At 38.7% G+C, this 17,440-nt stretch overlaps 1 protein-coding gene across 1 annotated transcript in view; it reads left to right on the top strand.

Moving 5' to 3' along the window:
* The first annotated feature begins 9,302 nt into the window (after nucleotides 1-9,302).
* LOC139685797 (CD82 antigen-like) overlaps nucleotides 9,303-17,440 on the top strand; it is a 30,957-nt gene continuing 22,819 nt past the window's right edge. Inside the window, exons 1-3 of the mRNA XM_071582915.1 lie at nucleotides 9,303-9,368; nucleotides 14,201-14,449; nucleotides 15,360-15,497. Of these exons, the coding sequence (XP_071439016.1) occupies nucleotides 9,303-9,368; nucleotides 14,201-14,449; nucleotides 15,360-15,497 (453 nt within the window). The remainder of the gene's footprint in view (nucleotides 9,369-14,200; nucleotides 14,450-15,359; nucleotides 15,498-17,440) is intronic.

Below are 17,440 nucleotides of genomic sequence, written 5' to 3'. Positions count from 1 at the left end.
TAAGAAAAGATTAAGGCAAGTGGACGCACTCTCGCCCATTATTTTCCGCATCTTTATGAGAAAACAATGACGAAATAAAAGAAAATGATCAAGGAGTGCGCATCCACTGATAAAAATATCAGTATATTCCGTTTCGCTGACTACATTAGTTATCGTTGCAAAGATAAGGGCGCTGAAGAATGCGCTCGTCAACTTAAAGAAGGTGATTTAGATAAACGAGCAGAAGGGAAACTACACTGGTCTTTGGAGGAAAAGCAAGAGGGCATATATGTAGGTATTACCCTAGGGAATCAATTGTTGGAAGTCATCCTAGAATAATGTTATCTGGGATGCAGAATCAGTAATTTGGAGAAGCAAAAATTAAATAATTGGTGGCGCAGGCAAAATATTATGCTGGTAGAAAAGTCTAGTGATAGCCGATAAAATAAAACTGACAAGAAAACGAATATCATTATCGAACACATTTTAGATACACTATGCTCTGAGAAGATAGCCTTCGATGGAAAAGTAAACGGGCTGAACTACGCAGAAATATCTCAGATGAGAGATGGCAGGCATCAAAGAGAATAAATGAGTGAGTACAGGTATGAAGAGGTTAGCGGATAGAAGAATTGAGAGGAGAGATGCGCCAAAATCAACCATTGGGTTGATGGCTCGTGTTGGCTCAACGGAAAATACGTATATTCAATACATGTACATAACGTTTTCGTAAAATATCCACTTTAAGGATACTTGCACGGTAATAAATTAAATCCAATTAAGAATGAAGAAATACCATCAGGTTCGTCATAAAATTATCTACATATGTACACCATGGTTACCAAATCTTATTCAAACGATGAGGCGAGGCAAATGATAATAATTCTGCTGCATGAATTAAGCGAATATTATCTATTCCCAAATTCCATGCCTTTTAAAACATTTGCTTGACCAGAGTGGCAAAACTTTCGTAAATTTTGTTAAAAAAACTATTTATCCGGGTAATATTGAGTGGTTTCTTATTCGTTGGCGCTGCGGGGTATACATGTACTTCTCTGGCTTCGCTATAAACGCGGACAGTTATTTTTCATACTTTTTCAAGCTGGATTTGAAGCTAACTTGGCACGCTGCGAACCAATATAAATGAAAAGACTACTCTTTGAAGTTTAAAAGTATATTTTTATTTTGTATTGTGATTTATTGAAAAAATTCAACTCTCTTTAAAAAAATGCATTTGCCGCAAACATAAAGCTAAGATATTCATAGCCTCTTTGCTAAATCCTTGGCTGAAGCCTCTTTGCTTTGCTTTGTGAAAACCGTTTGAATGCTTCCACTGTACCTGCCATGGAAATAGCACTGAAGAAATTCTGATGTTCATTTAGCATCCAATGTTATGCAGATTTGAGGTGATCCACGGCTGTGGTCAATGGCGCCTGTTCGGGCAGGCGAAAATTAGGGCGTGTGAAATTATATTGCGAAAGAAAAACAATGAAGAGAAAGCAGGCATCAGCATTGCTCAATTTCCAACGACAGGAATCCAGAGGTAAAACAAAAGTGTCCCTTTCGACAGAAATCTTATTTCATCTTCGCACACCGTCTAATTAATGCAAGTTTTGAAAATATTCTGGAAGTGAAATTTTTAAATCTTGTCATGTACTTAGGCGGTACTATTTTTATGAAAAGAAAGAATAAGCCGTCATACTGTATGATACCTGTATAAATGGGTCGTCACAGTGAATCAACCTCGGCGATGCCAACACTTAGCGATTATGAAAGAGATACCGCCGGCAAAGTGTCCATATGATTTTATTTGGGTTATTTTGAATGTTTTATTTCATAATAAAAAGAATAAATAATCCATTTGCACATTTACGGCGTTCCATTCCACTAATAAGAGTACAAACCTAAATAGCCCCCTCATCGATGTTTTACGCCTGTGACAGGGCCTTTCGTGAAACTTTAAAACGAATGAAAATCAAGATGGTGCAGAAACAATCTCATGAACCTTGTAATTGGTTTAACCTTCGTAATTGTAAATTTTTGTATATTACTGGAGATCGGTGAAGGTGATGCCTCGTCCCATCGCTCGGTCAAGATTCTGGAAATTTACTCGCCCGTTAGAAGCCTGACGAGCGTAAAAAATCCGAAGTATGAGACTCCCGTGGCCAAATTGTGTGCGACCAAAGGCTTTTGAGTACGGTTCGGGTGGCCGAGCCATGCATGCACTCCACTTCCTGTCCCCCCCTTGTCCCAGAGCCGACGACCCCTTCTCACTCCCCACTTCCCCACCAGTGACACACGCACTACCCAGTCGTCCAAGCTGAAATCCGGGATGCATGCGCCGCGCGCGCCGAGTGGGACACGCCCCGTGGCGAGCGGCCGCACTCTTCGCCGGCCTGTGGCTACTTCGGATGTTGGACTGCGGACAGTCTGTGACCCTACGCTGCTCGCCGACGCAATCAGGTGAGTACTCTGGACGTCATCTGTTTGCGTGAATACCAAAGCGGGGTTATAGCAATTCAATTACACTTTGCTTGCTGCAGAAGACCTTGGGAATTTGAATGCTCGAGTACGCACCACGCTCTAACCCAGTCACCCAGTCCGGCCACAAAATTGAATACTGGACTTTCTGCAAAGTAATGAGTGCGGTAAAATCTTCTGCAATTAATTATCTCGATCCAACGCGATGCGCTTAAGGTTTATTTTTTCGACTGGAATGGAATCCCACAAAGTTTGTGTGCATGTAAGCTCCTCTCAGGCTAAGTCAATGTGCCCATTCACATTCACAAAACCTGATTCTCTCGTGTGTCGAATTTTGGAAAGTTAAAAACATGGCTTGCGGTTCAATCAGCAATTTTCCTATTGTTCAAATAGGAAAATTTTTGAGAATTAATTTTAGTGGTTGGGCAACGGTTTCAATGAATAAACTACATCCATGATCGTAGATCCTGATGAGGGGGTGAACCGCCCTAATGGGTCATCTTTTCGGGAGAAGTAAAAGAGAAGCATCGTTGTCATGCGGGAAAATAAATAGATTAAAACGCAGGGAATAGCAAATATTGCACGTGGTAGGTGCCTTCCAAAGAGTGTCAAATAGAAGCAAATTAAATGGGAACGTTTTAATTCGAGGGCTCCCTGCATGAAAAAGGTCGTTCAGTGCAGAGATCTTTCAGGGAGAGAAGTAGTGATACTGAAGGAAAACCCTTTCCCGAGGGTGACATCTATTGAAGACTGACGTAAGTTCGCGAAATATTGACGCTACTCACAGAAAAATGGATACTGCGCACACTCTGGCGTGGTCACTCAGCAGTTGGAGGAATTTTAATGATCCACACCACCCGGATGCCGGTGAAAAACTCTTTCATTCTCCGGAACCGAGCCCTGGTTGCTGGCAAGAGAAGGCTGGACGTAGGGGACAGCAAAACTCGGTATTGCCAGATATTAGATTTCCGAAGAAACTTTCATTCTGTTTGACGTCGCTTACGATTCACAACCGATCAACGTGTTTCAAATCGATTCATTTGTGCTATTCAATTTTCAAGAACTTTGAGTGGGATCAGCAGAGTAAAAAATTCCACGAAAAATATCAGGTGAAGTATTTTAGCATTATCCTCAAGAACTATGTGATTGAAAATGTAATTTCGGCGGTTGAAAAGCTACGTCTAAAATATTTTATCCCGTTCATACTCCATAGCGTTTGCATTTGAGTACCTCGGCTAATATTTTAACCTGAAAAGAATGCAAGTAACAAAAAAAAATTGTTAATTGCACTGATACCATTTAATTAACAGATTTGCTACTCATCGCTGCTACACCAAACAACTCTTCCGCAAAGGATTTTTATCGTTGCGTAAGTAAGCACTTTTATATCGGAAAAATTAAATTGGCTTCCATGGAAACCTTGCAGTCATGGCCTTAGGATTACTTTTCGAGGATGTTATTATGCTTGAGGTGATAGTAGTTTTGTGGCAATAATATGCAGTGGAAGGTAGAGATAGTTCATCTGCTATCGTATTATTCCTTCACACGATACATTTTGTCATTTTCTAAAGAATTACAATTCATTGCCATGGAATGCTCGTGGGTAGGTTCAACTAGTCGGAATGATAAAATACGAGGTTTTCAATGCAGTTGCTGATTTCGAAATTGAAGTAGCAGATTTATAGCAGCAGACACTTGCATATCAAAATAGCCAGGTTTTTAATTTTTAAATTGGCAATGAATTTGGGATGGTGGTGATTTCTCGTAGCAGTGCGGAAAAAGTACTAATTGGGGATCACTCTCTGCAGCCTCTTTTAACAAATTCCTTGGTGACACAATTACCAGTCAAACTTTAATTGCGGGTCGAAGAAACATTCCATTGCTATATTATTAATTGGAAACGTTAAGTTTAAATTGAAAATGTCAGAGTAGCCATTTGACGATTTGTGAACAAAGACTCGGTCACATTTAAATCGCGTGTTGTTCTTAAAAAGTATTCACACATTGGTAGCAAGAAAATAATGAAACCCAATAAAGGAGAGGTTTCAAAACAACAAAAAAAAGTTGTCTCTAAAACAAATATTTTGACGCAAAATCGGTTAACCGTCCATTAAGAAATCGTGCATTCGAACGCTATGGTTTTCCCCAATCGGGTTCTACCATCAAATATCGTTCATTTTACTTAATGAGCAGGCAACTACTTAAAAATAAAATTCACTGGAGAGAAATTTTCTAAAATTCACTTACCTACGTTTCACTTTGCGTGCAGTGACCGCGTCATGTCCGAAGCTCCAGGGAAAAGCGCGGCTCTCTCGTTCAAGTAGTGAGCTGAAAGACAGCGTGGAAGGACGCTCAAAAGTACGTAGTTGTTGCTCCAAGAATCGCTCCTGGAAGTGGAAGCATATTACAGGCTGTTCCCAATTGAAGATATACTTCTGATTTGACTGTGGGCTAATATTCAGGTAAATGCGTTTCATCATTTGTGGATGGACCTTTTTTTAAATACTCGCAGGAATATACGGATATTATTTGTGCTTCAAACTTTTTCATCAACATCAGAAGAACTTAATCATTGGTCGTTCAATCCTAAGATTGGTTGACTGCAGCCCTCCATCCTACCCTATACGATACTATTTGGCTTACTTCCTGGTATTTTTGGCAATGTACCTTCTTCTTTACTTGTCCCATGTATTTCTATCCAGTCGAACTTAGCAGATCTTTATAGCGTGATTATTGATGCATATTTTATAAATTGTGTTATGAGAAAGTTGTTATCAATATTAACAGGAAAGAAATCGTTTACTAGGGAGGAAAATAAAAGTGTATCCTACAGAAGTATCTCGGAGCTTGCCTAACTTCTTCGAAATTCATACCAGTGTGGAGGATGTACTCGTACACATTGCTGATTTAAGGGTTATCGTACTGCATAGATGTCAGGGCACTACTAATTCGGTAGTGTATGTGGTGGTATTTGATCTGGAATGTTAGTTTATTGTGTATAATCGAAAATGTTAGAATAGGAACCAAGTAAAGCAGTTTCAAATCCGCTGATTCCGTGCAAGGGCGAAGTCCTAGTAAAACAGTAAATTTGAATTAATTAAAATTGGCAATTTTCTACAGAATAATTGTTAACTTATATTGTGGAAAATCACTAATTTTCAATTAACCATGATATTCCACCATATCACGCCTGAAACGTCTCTTTTTATATATAGTAAATTTGAATGTTTTGAGATCACAATATTCACGGCAGGAGCGTAGCCAATAAACAGGGAACTTATCTTTTTACGAACAGCTCCGAAATTAGCGCGAAATTATCATAAAATGGTATAATCAACTCCTTCAAAATTATATAAAAACCATTGTTCGATTACCTAGCTAACCCAGTATTTCATGTGTTTATTAATACTACAACAGGCCAGAAATAAAAATTTATACTTAAAGATTTAAAAAGAGAATTGCAAAACGTTTTCTGTAAATTTAGGATTCAGGGCCAGAGAATTGTTGTTAAGATGTCCTAACCAACTGCTAAAATCTAGAATAACATTATTTCGAAATCTCGAATGAATTCAGGAGAAAATGTTGCGGGAGAAAAGTTAATCCGTTCATTTTGTCACTTATAACTTTATACAAGTAAAATACATTGATTAACTAGAAGGTTGGCGAGGGTAGAGCTCACCTCATATTAAGCTCTATACGGTGCGTGAAATTCTGGCCCACCCTACCTTTCGGAGGGTAGGGTGTGCCAGTTTCTTTCCCTGTGCCGCCTGTGGTTTCTTAAGAAGGTCTGGCACTCGACAAATCACACAGCTTGGGCGAAGCTGGAAGCCTCCAAAGTCATCGCGAATAGAATATAGAACCCAAGTTTCAAATTCTTTGCACGGATCGATCTGGGTATCAGAAATCACAAATCCCGGGTATGCTATGACAAATACTTCAGCGTTTGTTTTCCTTCTTCCTTATTTCTTCTTCACACACATCTCAAAATTTTCCAATCATTGCTTATCCTCTTGTTTCAAAGACCTAGTTTCCCAGCCTTACAAAATGACGCTCCAATTCAATTTTTTCTCTATTCTTTTCTTTACATCTTTACTTATAGGACCCGCCATCAGCTTACGCCTTTTGTGAGCGCTTCTTTACCTAACGCTTTCTAAAACACTTACAAAATAAGTGTTCTTTATAAGTTTTCTGAATCACGAGTTTCGCCCGTTGTAGCTTTCTCCCAACTTTTCTTTGTTTTAGCCTTCCTATTTTTTACAAATCTTAATACCAATGTTTTCTTGTAATAATTTCTCATCTCATGCCTTTCACACTGATTGGGCAATATACTTTGTAACCGCTTGGCTTACTGGCTGATCAACATTTGATCATCCGCAAGTCTGATAAGCGTCTGCTAAATACAGGGTGTGTTTCAAAAGTAATGTTTTGTTTTTTAAAGACATTTATTTAACAGATTTGCCCAAGCACTTGAAATTCTTTAAGGTAGCGTAATTGGGCCTCAACACATTTTTTCCACCGTCTCTGCTATGACCGGTACACGCCCTGAAAGGCGCCTTCGGGGACCTTTCGCAAGGTCTTCGTCATGGCTGATTGAATCTCTTCTGTGGACGAAAAACGGATTACTTTCAGGGCTGCCTTAATCCGAGGGAACAAAAAGAAGTCTGCTGGGGCGACGTCAGGACTAAAGGGGGGGGGGCAGCGTTGGCCACATGGTGTTTGGCCAGGAAATCGCGGACTCGTAGCGCGTTGTCGTGATGGAGTTGCCAGGCAGCTACGATGTCTTTTCTCGTCCTGATGGCCCTTTTTCGGAGTCTTTCCAGCCCATCCATGCAGTAGGCAGCGTTAACTGTCTGTCCTTGAGGAACAAAAGACAACGAGCATTGTTTTCACTCTTGATTTGCCCATTTTTGCCTTTTTGGGCTTTGAGGACTGGTCGGTGTGCCACTCAGGGCTTTGGAGTTTTGTATCTGGTTATAATAAAAAGTCCAGGCTTCATTACCGTTGGACGTTGTCCAAATAATCAGGTTCATTTTCAATAAGTTGCAAAAGTTCACTTGAAATTTCCGTTCGGTGGGTCTTTCGTGACACGGTCGGCGCACAGGTTTACAATTACTGACGTCCTGCCGTTTCCTCAGCTTGGAGAGCAAGACCAGTTTCACGGCGAAGCCTAGCGTCTTCCCCACCTACTCAAAGTAGTTTGATCCCACTCTGACCAATAGGAGCAGCGCGGGTAAATCAATGGCATTTCTGTTGGAACGCACCCTATAGTTTCACTGCAGCTTCCAGCCTTTTTCATTTCCCCCTTACTTTTTCTTCCACATATATATTGAGAAGAACAGATGGATGAACATACACGTCTTTATCCCAGGCCTAACACTGCCCATCCCAACTCTCCATTTGCTATCCACAACAATGTGACATCTAAGACATGTACATGTCCTGAAAAAGCCGTATTTCTTTCCAGTCTCCCCCTATCTACTGCAAAGTGTTCAATAACTAGGCCCATTTTACTCTTTCAAAGACCTCAATATCTACAAAGCATACAAATACAGCTTGACTATAATCCATTCTTCGTTCTGTCAGTGATCTATCACCAGTACATATCCCCTTTCTAATTTCAAACGGACATTCTCCTAATTACTCATTTTCTCTTTTCTCCATTCTTTTGTGGATGACCCTAAATAATGCCTTTTATATTAAATTAATTAAGTACATGCTTGCGTAAATGGATATTGCTTTCAGGTGTCAGAAGATAAAAATTAGGTTGAAAGGTTATCCTCAATCAGTGTTCTAGCTTAATGAATATATTATAGATCTATTCTCAACTTCTTAATTTTCGAATACCAATGTGAAGTAATTTACTCTAGTTCTGAAGTTAAGGGGCAGAGAGAGATTTAATAACACTTGCATTATAATGGCGATGGAAAGGAAAGCGTCAACAAAAGATAATATCAACGATAAACATTCATTGCAATATATGTAGATCTTCCCACGTCGCTATATACACGTACATCATGTCCGTGTAATTCTAACAATCTGTGAGAGCCTATGATGAAAAGTCATTTTTACAATTTTTAACGATTTACGAAGGATAATGAGTGCTTTCATCACTGTATTATTGAATGATAGGTAAATAGAAATCTCAGAATTCTGTTGAGCGCTGACGAATTATGTTATTCTTTGCTGTAAAATTAATTAAAAATTGAGGTGCATGATCAATAGTAATATTGTGTACAGTATCGTCACGAAGTGTCTGTTAAAAAATGTAACTAGGAGAAGAGATAGACTATCCTCACTGATAAAGATGCTGAGAGTTTAAAAGTTTTGCATATGCATATGAATTGGGATCGGATTAAGGAGAATTTGAAAAATTTAAAGAGTGGTACGTATTTATGACGAAAGTTAAATGCATTCCAATGCAATAACTTCAGAGAGTAAAAATCAGTCGTCTTGACCGGGTTGCATGTAAATGCATTTCTTTTATTTTTACTATCAAACGTAGTTATCGGTGGAGAGGATATCGATCAAAGTAAAGAATATTAGAAATATTGGAAAAATATATGCTTTTTTAAGCATATAAATACATTTTACCACATCTGCCAATAAATTTTAATTGTAAACGATACATGGATATTGCTTGAATGATTGAAACTAGAAAAACATGAGTTAATTTGAATAAATGCTATGCACTGACGATACTATTTGCTAAAATCTCACTTATGTCAGAGATGGTTGCAGTGTAGAATTTGCTGAATGCAGAACGCCTCAATAATATAAATTATTCTCTTCCCTTATCAGCAAACTCGAGTGGAGTTCCATAATTTGCAGGGGCACCGGTTAAGATGGCGATCAAGATGAGCGCGGGGCGATCGCGGGGACTGCTCGTCGGCTTCAACCTGCTCTCCTGGGTGAGTGCGCACATTCTTTTGGCTTCTCATGCCCGAAATTAGGAACAAGATGTGCGGAAATAATTTTAGAACAGAAAGACTTCCGTCATTCTAATTCAATGAAATCTGAGAATCAGAGTGAATACTAGATGCATGAGACACCTTTTGAAACCACTTTTCATGATCATTTGAAATCAAACCACACTATTCGATCTCTCTGAAATCTCCGAGTCACCGAGAAGGATGTAGCTTACTCCGAGGTAGCATGTAGTATTTCCTTCGCCCTTAATGCAGAAGATGGGATATGTAAGAGAAAATTCCAGCGTTTCTACATGCCATATAAGTCAAGTAAAATCGTAAAAATCCTTTGACATCAAATCAGAGTCTTTTGCGCACAATTCCACTGCGTCTTCAAAGCAAAATTATTTCACGTACTCTTGCAATTACGAGACGGATTTCAATTTCATATTAGAATTATTTTTTGTTACCTTTAGAACGTGAAAACAGTGTTGATATGCTGATACACCTTCCATGAGAAAGTTATTATGGCAAGAGAATCATCACAGATCACCACCATAAATTATACTTTTTCTGTAGCGAACTGTCTATCACTCCTTTGGCCCACGCGGGCGGATATGTTTCTTCCTTTGGGCCGCCTGCAGTTTCAAAGAGAATCTGTTACCAAGAAAATTCCTATTTCTTCTTCGTTTTCAAGGTGTTTCAAATGATTTTTGAACGGGATTCTTCAACCAGCCAAATGTTCTGCACATTTAAGGCTACTTGTAGATACCACATCATTTGGCAAAAAAATGTTTAAAAACGCGTTATCTATTGAAATGTTTAAAAGTAGCTATCCACAGAATCCCGAGGCAACAGGCTGAGATGACACCAGGCGCTGGAGGGATTATATGCTAAATAGTTGCCCTTCAATACTACGAATCCAGTATCTCTGAGTTGCATTGCATGAATTTATTATATCCCATTTTAAAATTTATTTTGAGCATATAAAACATATCTCCTTAAATGAATAGTTTTTATTACCACACAAAAACAAGCTACTGATTATATACTGTATCAGCGCCCCACATTTTTACTTAATGGCCGTCATCTATTTTCGAACTATTTTTCCACCTCTTAAACACATATTATTTTAGTAAAAGTGGTACCATTGTAACCAAAAACGTTATGAATGCCCTCAATCCCAAGGATGGAAAGAGCTTCATAAAACCCTACCATCACCCGTACCTTTTTCTTTTCTTTTACCTTATTTTGGATTTCCTCTTTGAAACAGGCGGAGTAGAAAAGATAAGAGAGAGTGTGTCCAAGAGAGTCGCTCTCTAAATCCCTGTCCTGGGTGAACATTTTTGCTACCTTTCCCGTCCTATCTAAGCTATGTCTACCCCGAGGCGTCACCCAGTATCGAGCTCGGGCCCTCTTTGTAGAAACCTCTTTTAATATCGATGAGGTTCCGGCAACTAGTACTTCAAGGGAAGCAGAAAAGCAAAATGTTGACTAGCGAAAGGTATCGGCTTCAAAATCACGAAGCATATAGGGTAAAGTCACACGTTTGAGGAGAATTGGACGCGCTAAACAGCTACTATTCAAACAAAAGCTAATACAGAAACGAAGATATTACTAAATTGTTCTCCTAAAATAAACTACGTCTGAGTGTAAAAATCAACCATCAACTTTCTATATATCTTGCCTACAAAAGTGATAATCTTACCTGCAGAATTTCCATAAAACTACAAACAAAGGCGAAATAATGAATAAAAATTCTCATCGTAAACCTTTCGAGAAATGTAATGAAAAATCACCAATTTCTTTGAGAAATCGCCGCCTATCCAAGGTTATGGAAATGATAGAAAATCGTTTCGTTTGGTTTCTTGGCTCCTCAATCGAACCCGTCAGAGCGGTTTCATGTGCAGTAGGTCCACGACGTGTCGCCATGGAATGCCGCTTCATCCAGCCCTTTTGCGTAAGACCGCTCTCGCCGTTCTTTCCGGAACAGAAAAGGCCAATGGCTAAATTTGGCGATGTAAAACTTTACAAAGATTATACAGGTGGGATTGTGGAGTTACCATGCCCATTTTTATTCTAAACTATTCGGCGCGGAGGTCGAGAGTTCGGTGATTTTTCAGACGAATTCTTTAACAAAAAATTGTACCTAAAGGTCCGCAACCGTATTTGTCACAGAATTCTACGATGTAGTCAAAAGCATAATTTCCCCCGGCAACCTATCTAGTCACTCTCAAGTCAGCGTAATTTTTTGATATAGATTATTGAGGGCAGAAAAATACGTAAGGAAATAAACCGCTTTAAGGCAGAGTTCCAAACTGCACGACAACGAAGGTTATCGCAAAATAACTTAACTAGTCAATTGTTAAATGCCAGCTACTTCTCTCATCTACCTCGCTGTACCAAATTAAGTATGAAAGAAACTTAGAAACAAGGTCCGCTCTTGTATAATTAGTATTGAATGCCATTAAACTTTTCACTTGGAGAGCTCAAATACATGTGCTATGTACTTCAATTCAGTTACCTGCTCACCGTTTTCAAATTCATTTTAAACACATCTATCAGTAACTCGAAATTTTGCTTTCAAAAAGTCACGGAGAAGAATTGCTTTATTTACTTTCTGAATCTAACCTGATTCCTCAGATAGCCCCTAACTTCATGTCTATTAATCTTAATTTAAAATTCCAAATATAATAATGCCCTCCATTTTTCGCATTTTTAATTAATTACATCTCTGTGTACTAGATGTGCTAGAAATTTAATTTAGTTTGGCCGCTATAGAAAGTTGTAATGTTCAATTTAACTAAGAAATTTAGTCCTACATACTTTTTCTATTCATTATTCAAAGTTCTATAAAGGTTCAGTTAGTCAAAAAATTATGTAATAATTAAAAATCAGCGAGTCATAAAATAACACTGAATCCCTTACAATTTGCTTCTTGTCACGTATTTAATGCTCAATCTGCCCTCATAGTATATTGTGGTGAAATAAATTATGGTTATTTTTTATTCTTTCTAGCATTAACAATCCTTTAAGTAATTCAAATTTAAATACTTCTGAATTTATTGTTAGATTCTGAATTGTTATTAATTTTTTTTGCTGAGCGACCCCAAATTCAAATGATTCAACGGAATTACCCAAATGGAATGTATTATGCGGAATACTTAGCACTCGAACCTACGTTATTTCCTACTTATATACTTCTTATTACGAAAAGGTTTGTTATTGTGTGGCTTATGCAGATTTTTCAACATTGTTAACATGACCACCTCAGTTATTTATTCGGCAAAAGGCGAACTGTCACAAAGCAAACGGAGATGTTACCTCAATTATTGAGTATCAAATAATTTATTTTCACGGAATCCTTCCGGAAGCCAAAGCCATTACGATTGCCTCGTAAGCTCGCAAATAGGATCGACCTTGATCTGGAAGTAATCTCGGGAATTGTGCCTTTCCCTTCTTAAAAACATGAAAGGACTAACTTTGTAGTTCCACGCGAAAACGATTTATTCACACGACCCGGGTTTCGAAGTAAAACTTCATCATCAGGGCTCACCTGATGTTAAGTTAGGTAGTCCTTACAAAGTTAGTCATTTCATATTTATAATGAATCGGTTCCATAAAGTTACGCCAGAAAGCATTAATTTCTTAAAAACAGTCAAAAGCCATGAAATCTACGTAGCATCCACTATTTAATAGCATCCGCAGCAGAAAATTCCAATAAAGATTTAACTATTTCGTTAAACTAGCGTTAAAATAAAATTATTTCTAGTTGAAATCCGGAATCTGCAAACATATATAATTGTTTTTAAAATTTTTTTGTTCATTTAGTTTGGTTTAAAATGCCATTCCTGGTAAACTTGGTTGCAAACTTTAGCGCGGATTGCAATCCTCTGTTAGATTACATGTGCATCGAACGAGGAAGAAAAGTAAAACTATACCTCCTTAACACAGGAAAATCGGGTGGCCGACTGCTAAAAATCGACTTGAAAGTTTCAGTCACTTTCTTTATTCATTACTTAACTTTAAAAACCGAAATTTTTCTGTGCCCTATTTAACCAGATATTTTTAATTGTCTCAAGGGAATAAATATATATTTTATTAATTGATTAATTAAAGGAAGAACTATTATTGAGAATATATATGACTAAGAACTATTATTCTATTGCATTTATCTTTAATACAGTGTTTTTATAAACATGCCTTGTTAAGTTTCCAAGGTCCCAGGTTTGAATTCTGGCGGTGTTAAGATTTTTCATTGGTTGCCAGATTCCTACCTGGTGTTCCAAGTGGAGTACGCCGTCCGTCAGATCGTTATATTGTAGAGCCCTTGATGGCTGACTTAAGAGGGCGTCAAGGGGTCTACAATTTAACGATCAGTACAAGATAACAGTACCAGATTGCCCTTTACTCTGGTACTTGAGCCATTCCCTGGTAATTCAACCAATACCAAATTACCCGCCTATCCCTAGTAGCACTAATGTCATCAGCTGTCTATCACATTCAACAAACTACTACTAATTCGCTTTTATTAATTAACAATCTATGATACATTTATGATTGATTGCCTGATCGCAATAAACGAATGCGTTCATTCTGGTACACCCACCATTTACTTCATTATTGCTCTTGCAATTAATGAGTCTTAGACACTATATGAATTTCGTCCAAGTATGTAGATACCTATACTAATTACCATGGAAAATGGAACATGGAGCATCCTATTTTGGACCAAGAAAGAAGACGATATGAAAGATTGTCTGCTTTTATCTTCAATTAAGTTTTTAATTTACTTTTAAATGTGCAATTAAAAATTAAAGGTCTTTCCGTTTCAGGTAGCCGGAACTGGACTCCTGGGCTTCGGGATACTTATGATGAGCGATAGTGGGATGTCCCACCTGTATCGCGTAATTACAGCATATGCTGAAAGTAATGAAGTGGCTTTGGAGAAGGCCACGTATGTTGTCGGCGACGGTATAAAATACCTCTCCTACCTCGTCACCTCCATTGCGGCTTTCATCTTGATATTTGGACTCTTGGGTTGTTGTGGGACGATTACAGAGAGTAAATGTTTGATGGTTTCGGTGAGTTGGTACTTTATTTACTCTATTCCACGGTTGAAGCAAGCGACGATTTCCGTCGCATCGTTTCTTCCAATTTGCAATATGATATGGAAATATTTAACATAGGTCCTAGGAAATTACATTTCTTGAGATAAATTTTTTTAATAAAAATTTATTTCGTCTGAGTTACTGTACGTGAGACTGAGTTTCTACAAGTGAGACTAAAAAGCTGCATTATGCCGTAATCGGATGAAAGGGTCATTGTTAACCTCATCTCCGAAAACCACGACAAATGACGTTGAAAAGAAAACATTTTTATGACTGTGAACTCCGTAAGAATGGCCAAAATATGGAATGTGTTTAGTTCTGTTTCTGTTCCATGTTTCTTCAAAGAGTGTGTTTGTGCTCATATATAGAGACACTAGTAAAATATAGACAAATAAAGTACAGCACACATATTTTTTACTTTTTGGCGGTCAGTTCGCCGCCGTCAGACGTTTAAGAATGTGGTCAAGGTGGGGGAGAGTCGGTTTATCTATTCTATTTATATAGCACAGTGTTAAAACTCAACAAAAAACCTCCTTCATTAGTAGTAGCGATAGATTTGTTGGGGTTTGCCGACTTCTGAGGTCATATTGCACCTCTCACAACCAAGTACATTCACAAGAAAGGTACGGAATTAACCAAATTAGTGTACTATCACCTTAAAATAACATTTGGGCAACATTTTATTTGTACCTTTTTTTGAAGCAAGTGTTGTAAAAGACCAGATTGCTTTTTAAAAGCAATTACTTGGCTAAGGACCTCTCATCTATGGTCTAACACAGAAACGATGTCTCCCTCCTAGTTCAGCCTACAGCGCTCTGGTCGATATTTCTCGCCTTCCGTCAGTATACGAAAGATGGTCATTTGGACAATGCAATCTTCACAGAGAGGTGGAGCTTTGTCTTCAGTGAAGAGACGTGAATGTGTCAGAGCACAGTGCTGTATTCTCAATCGCGTGATGGCGACCTCTTCCCTCCGTGTACTTCTGGCAGAAGTTGACCACATTGTAGTCACGGGTTTCACGGTGAGAAACTTGCTCCGAATAACCATTCGCCAAGTGTCAATCCACTGCTTTTGGGATACATCCTTTAGCGCCACTTTCGGATCCTCAGCCTGTAATACCGAAGATTCTAGGTCAGCAGCATTCAGGGTCTCCTTAGACGATAAATCCGCCTTCTCATTTCCAGCAATTCCCATGTGCCCAGGAGCCCACAGAAAAGATACTTTGGCACCCTTATTTTTGAGGGTGAGGAGAGACAAATGCATTTCCCGGGAGACATGGGGAAAATGGGAAATGTATTGAAGCGTACCCATTGAGTCGGTACAAATTATAATGACAATGATAGAACTTATGTATTGGGGCGAGATTGAGACCAGCTAGGAAGATTTTGATGTATTTGATGCCTCCGAGGGCCATCTTGTTAACATAGTACGCCGCTAAGTGGATAGTGCACAGCCTACATCTACATCTAAATCTACCTCAATGCCCTGCGAGCCACACAAAAGGTGTGTGGCAGGGGGTACAGCATCAGGAGGAAAGGGTAGGGGATGAGGGTGTTAGGGTTTTTCAAATGGATGGGGAAAGGTGGGGGGAACCTGCAAAAAAATAAATAAATATACTCGTATAACCATGCGCAGTCCCTACCTTGTAGGTTAATACTTATTGTGTCGAGCTTACTCCTTGGGGATTTTGATTGCAAGAATTCTGGTCTCTTATTGTTCTTGGAAAAAATGACCATTTAAACCTGTCAGTCTTGCAGTCTATCTCTCTAATCTTATACTCATGATCCCTCCGCCCGTAACACGTTGGGGTTCGTATTATGTTCTTGATGTCATCGGAAAAGGACCCATCTTTAAATGTTTTTAATAATTGTAATCTATATTGTAAACGCCGCTATGTAAGGAAATCCCAGCCTAAATTTTCTAGCAAAGTGGTTACGCTACTGCGTTGGTCATAACAAGGTTTGACAAATCTAGCCTCCCTCCGCTGAACTCGATCTAATTCTGAAATCAAATTCATCTCTTGAGGATCCCATGCATACTCTAGGTGGGGCCTGACTAGGGCAAGAAAACATCGTTCATTCACTTTTTCTTCGCATTTACCAAGCACTCTTTTTACAAATCCCAATTTTTTATTAGCATGACCGCATATTTCTCAAATGTGCTTTCCCCAGGACAGATCGTGAGTAATTGTTACACCCAAGTATTTTAAGGAATCTACCCTCGCGATTTCTGTTTGTTTCACTTTGTAACTAAATGGGAGGGAATTGCTCCTTTCCCAAAAATGTATTACTACGCATTTTTTCAAATTTAATTCCAATTGCCATGTATCGCACCAAGTCTGGATTGCATTTAGGTCGTTAGCTAACGTGACTCTGTCCTCGCGATTTCGAATGTTCTCATAAATCACCGCATCGTCAGCAAAAAGACGGAGCCTGCTATTAACCACGGCGCTGAGGTCATTTATGTAAATGAGAAACAAGAGGGGGCCTATGACACTTCCCTGTGGTACACCCGACGTTACCTTGACAGTATCGGATGATACACCGTCCAGGACGACTGGTTGAACGCGATTTTAAAAAAATTGTCTAATCCAGCATATAATACTCCCGTGTATTCCATAAGTTTCCAACTTTGCGAGTAACTGGCAATGAGGGATTTTATCAAAAGCTTTTTTTAAATCTAGGAATATCGTATCAACTGGCATATTACTTTCACCGGAATGCATTATATCATGAACAAAGAGTGCGAGTTGAGTTTCGCAGGATCTACCTTTACGGAACCCGTGTTGGTTATTAATCAATAAATCTTGGCTATCGAGGTACCTGTTTATGGAACTAACAATGATGTGCTCAAGAATCTTGCAGGAGATGGAGGTGAGCGATATTGGCCTATAATTACTGGGGTCCTCCCGGTGTCCATTTTTAAATATGGGTGTTACAGAAGCTATCTTCCAGCTGCTTGGCA

The sequence above is a fragment of the Hetaerina americana genome, unplaced genomic scaffold (assembly GCF_022747635.1).
Source record: "Hetaerina americana unplaced genomic scaffold, ioHetAmer1.1.p SCAF_12, whole genome shotgun sequence".
In the NCBI taxonomy this organism is placed as follows: Eukaryota; Metazoa; Arthropoda; class Insecta; order Odonata; family Calopterygidae; genus Hetaerina; species Hetaerina americana.
The sequence above is the reverse complement of the archived record's forward strand: the minus strand, read 5'-3'. Positions and strand labels throughout refer to the sequence as shown.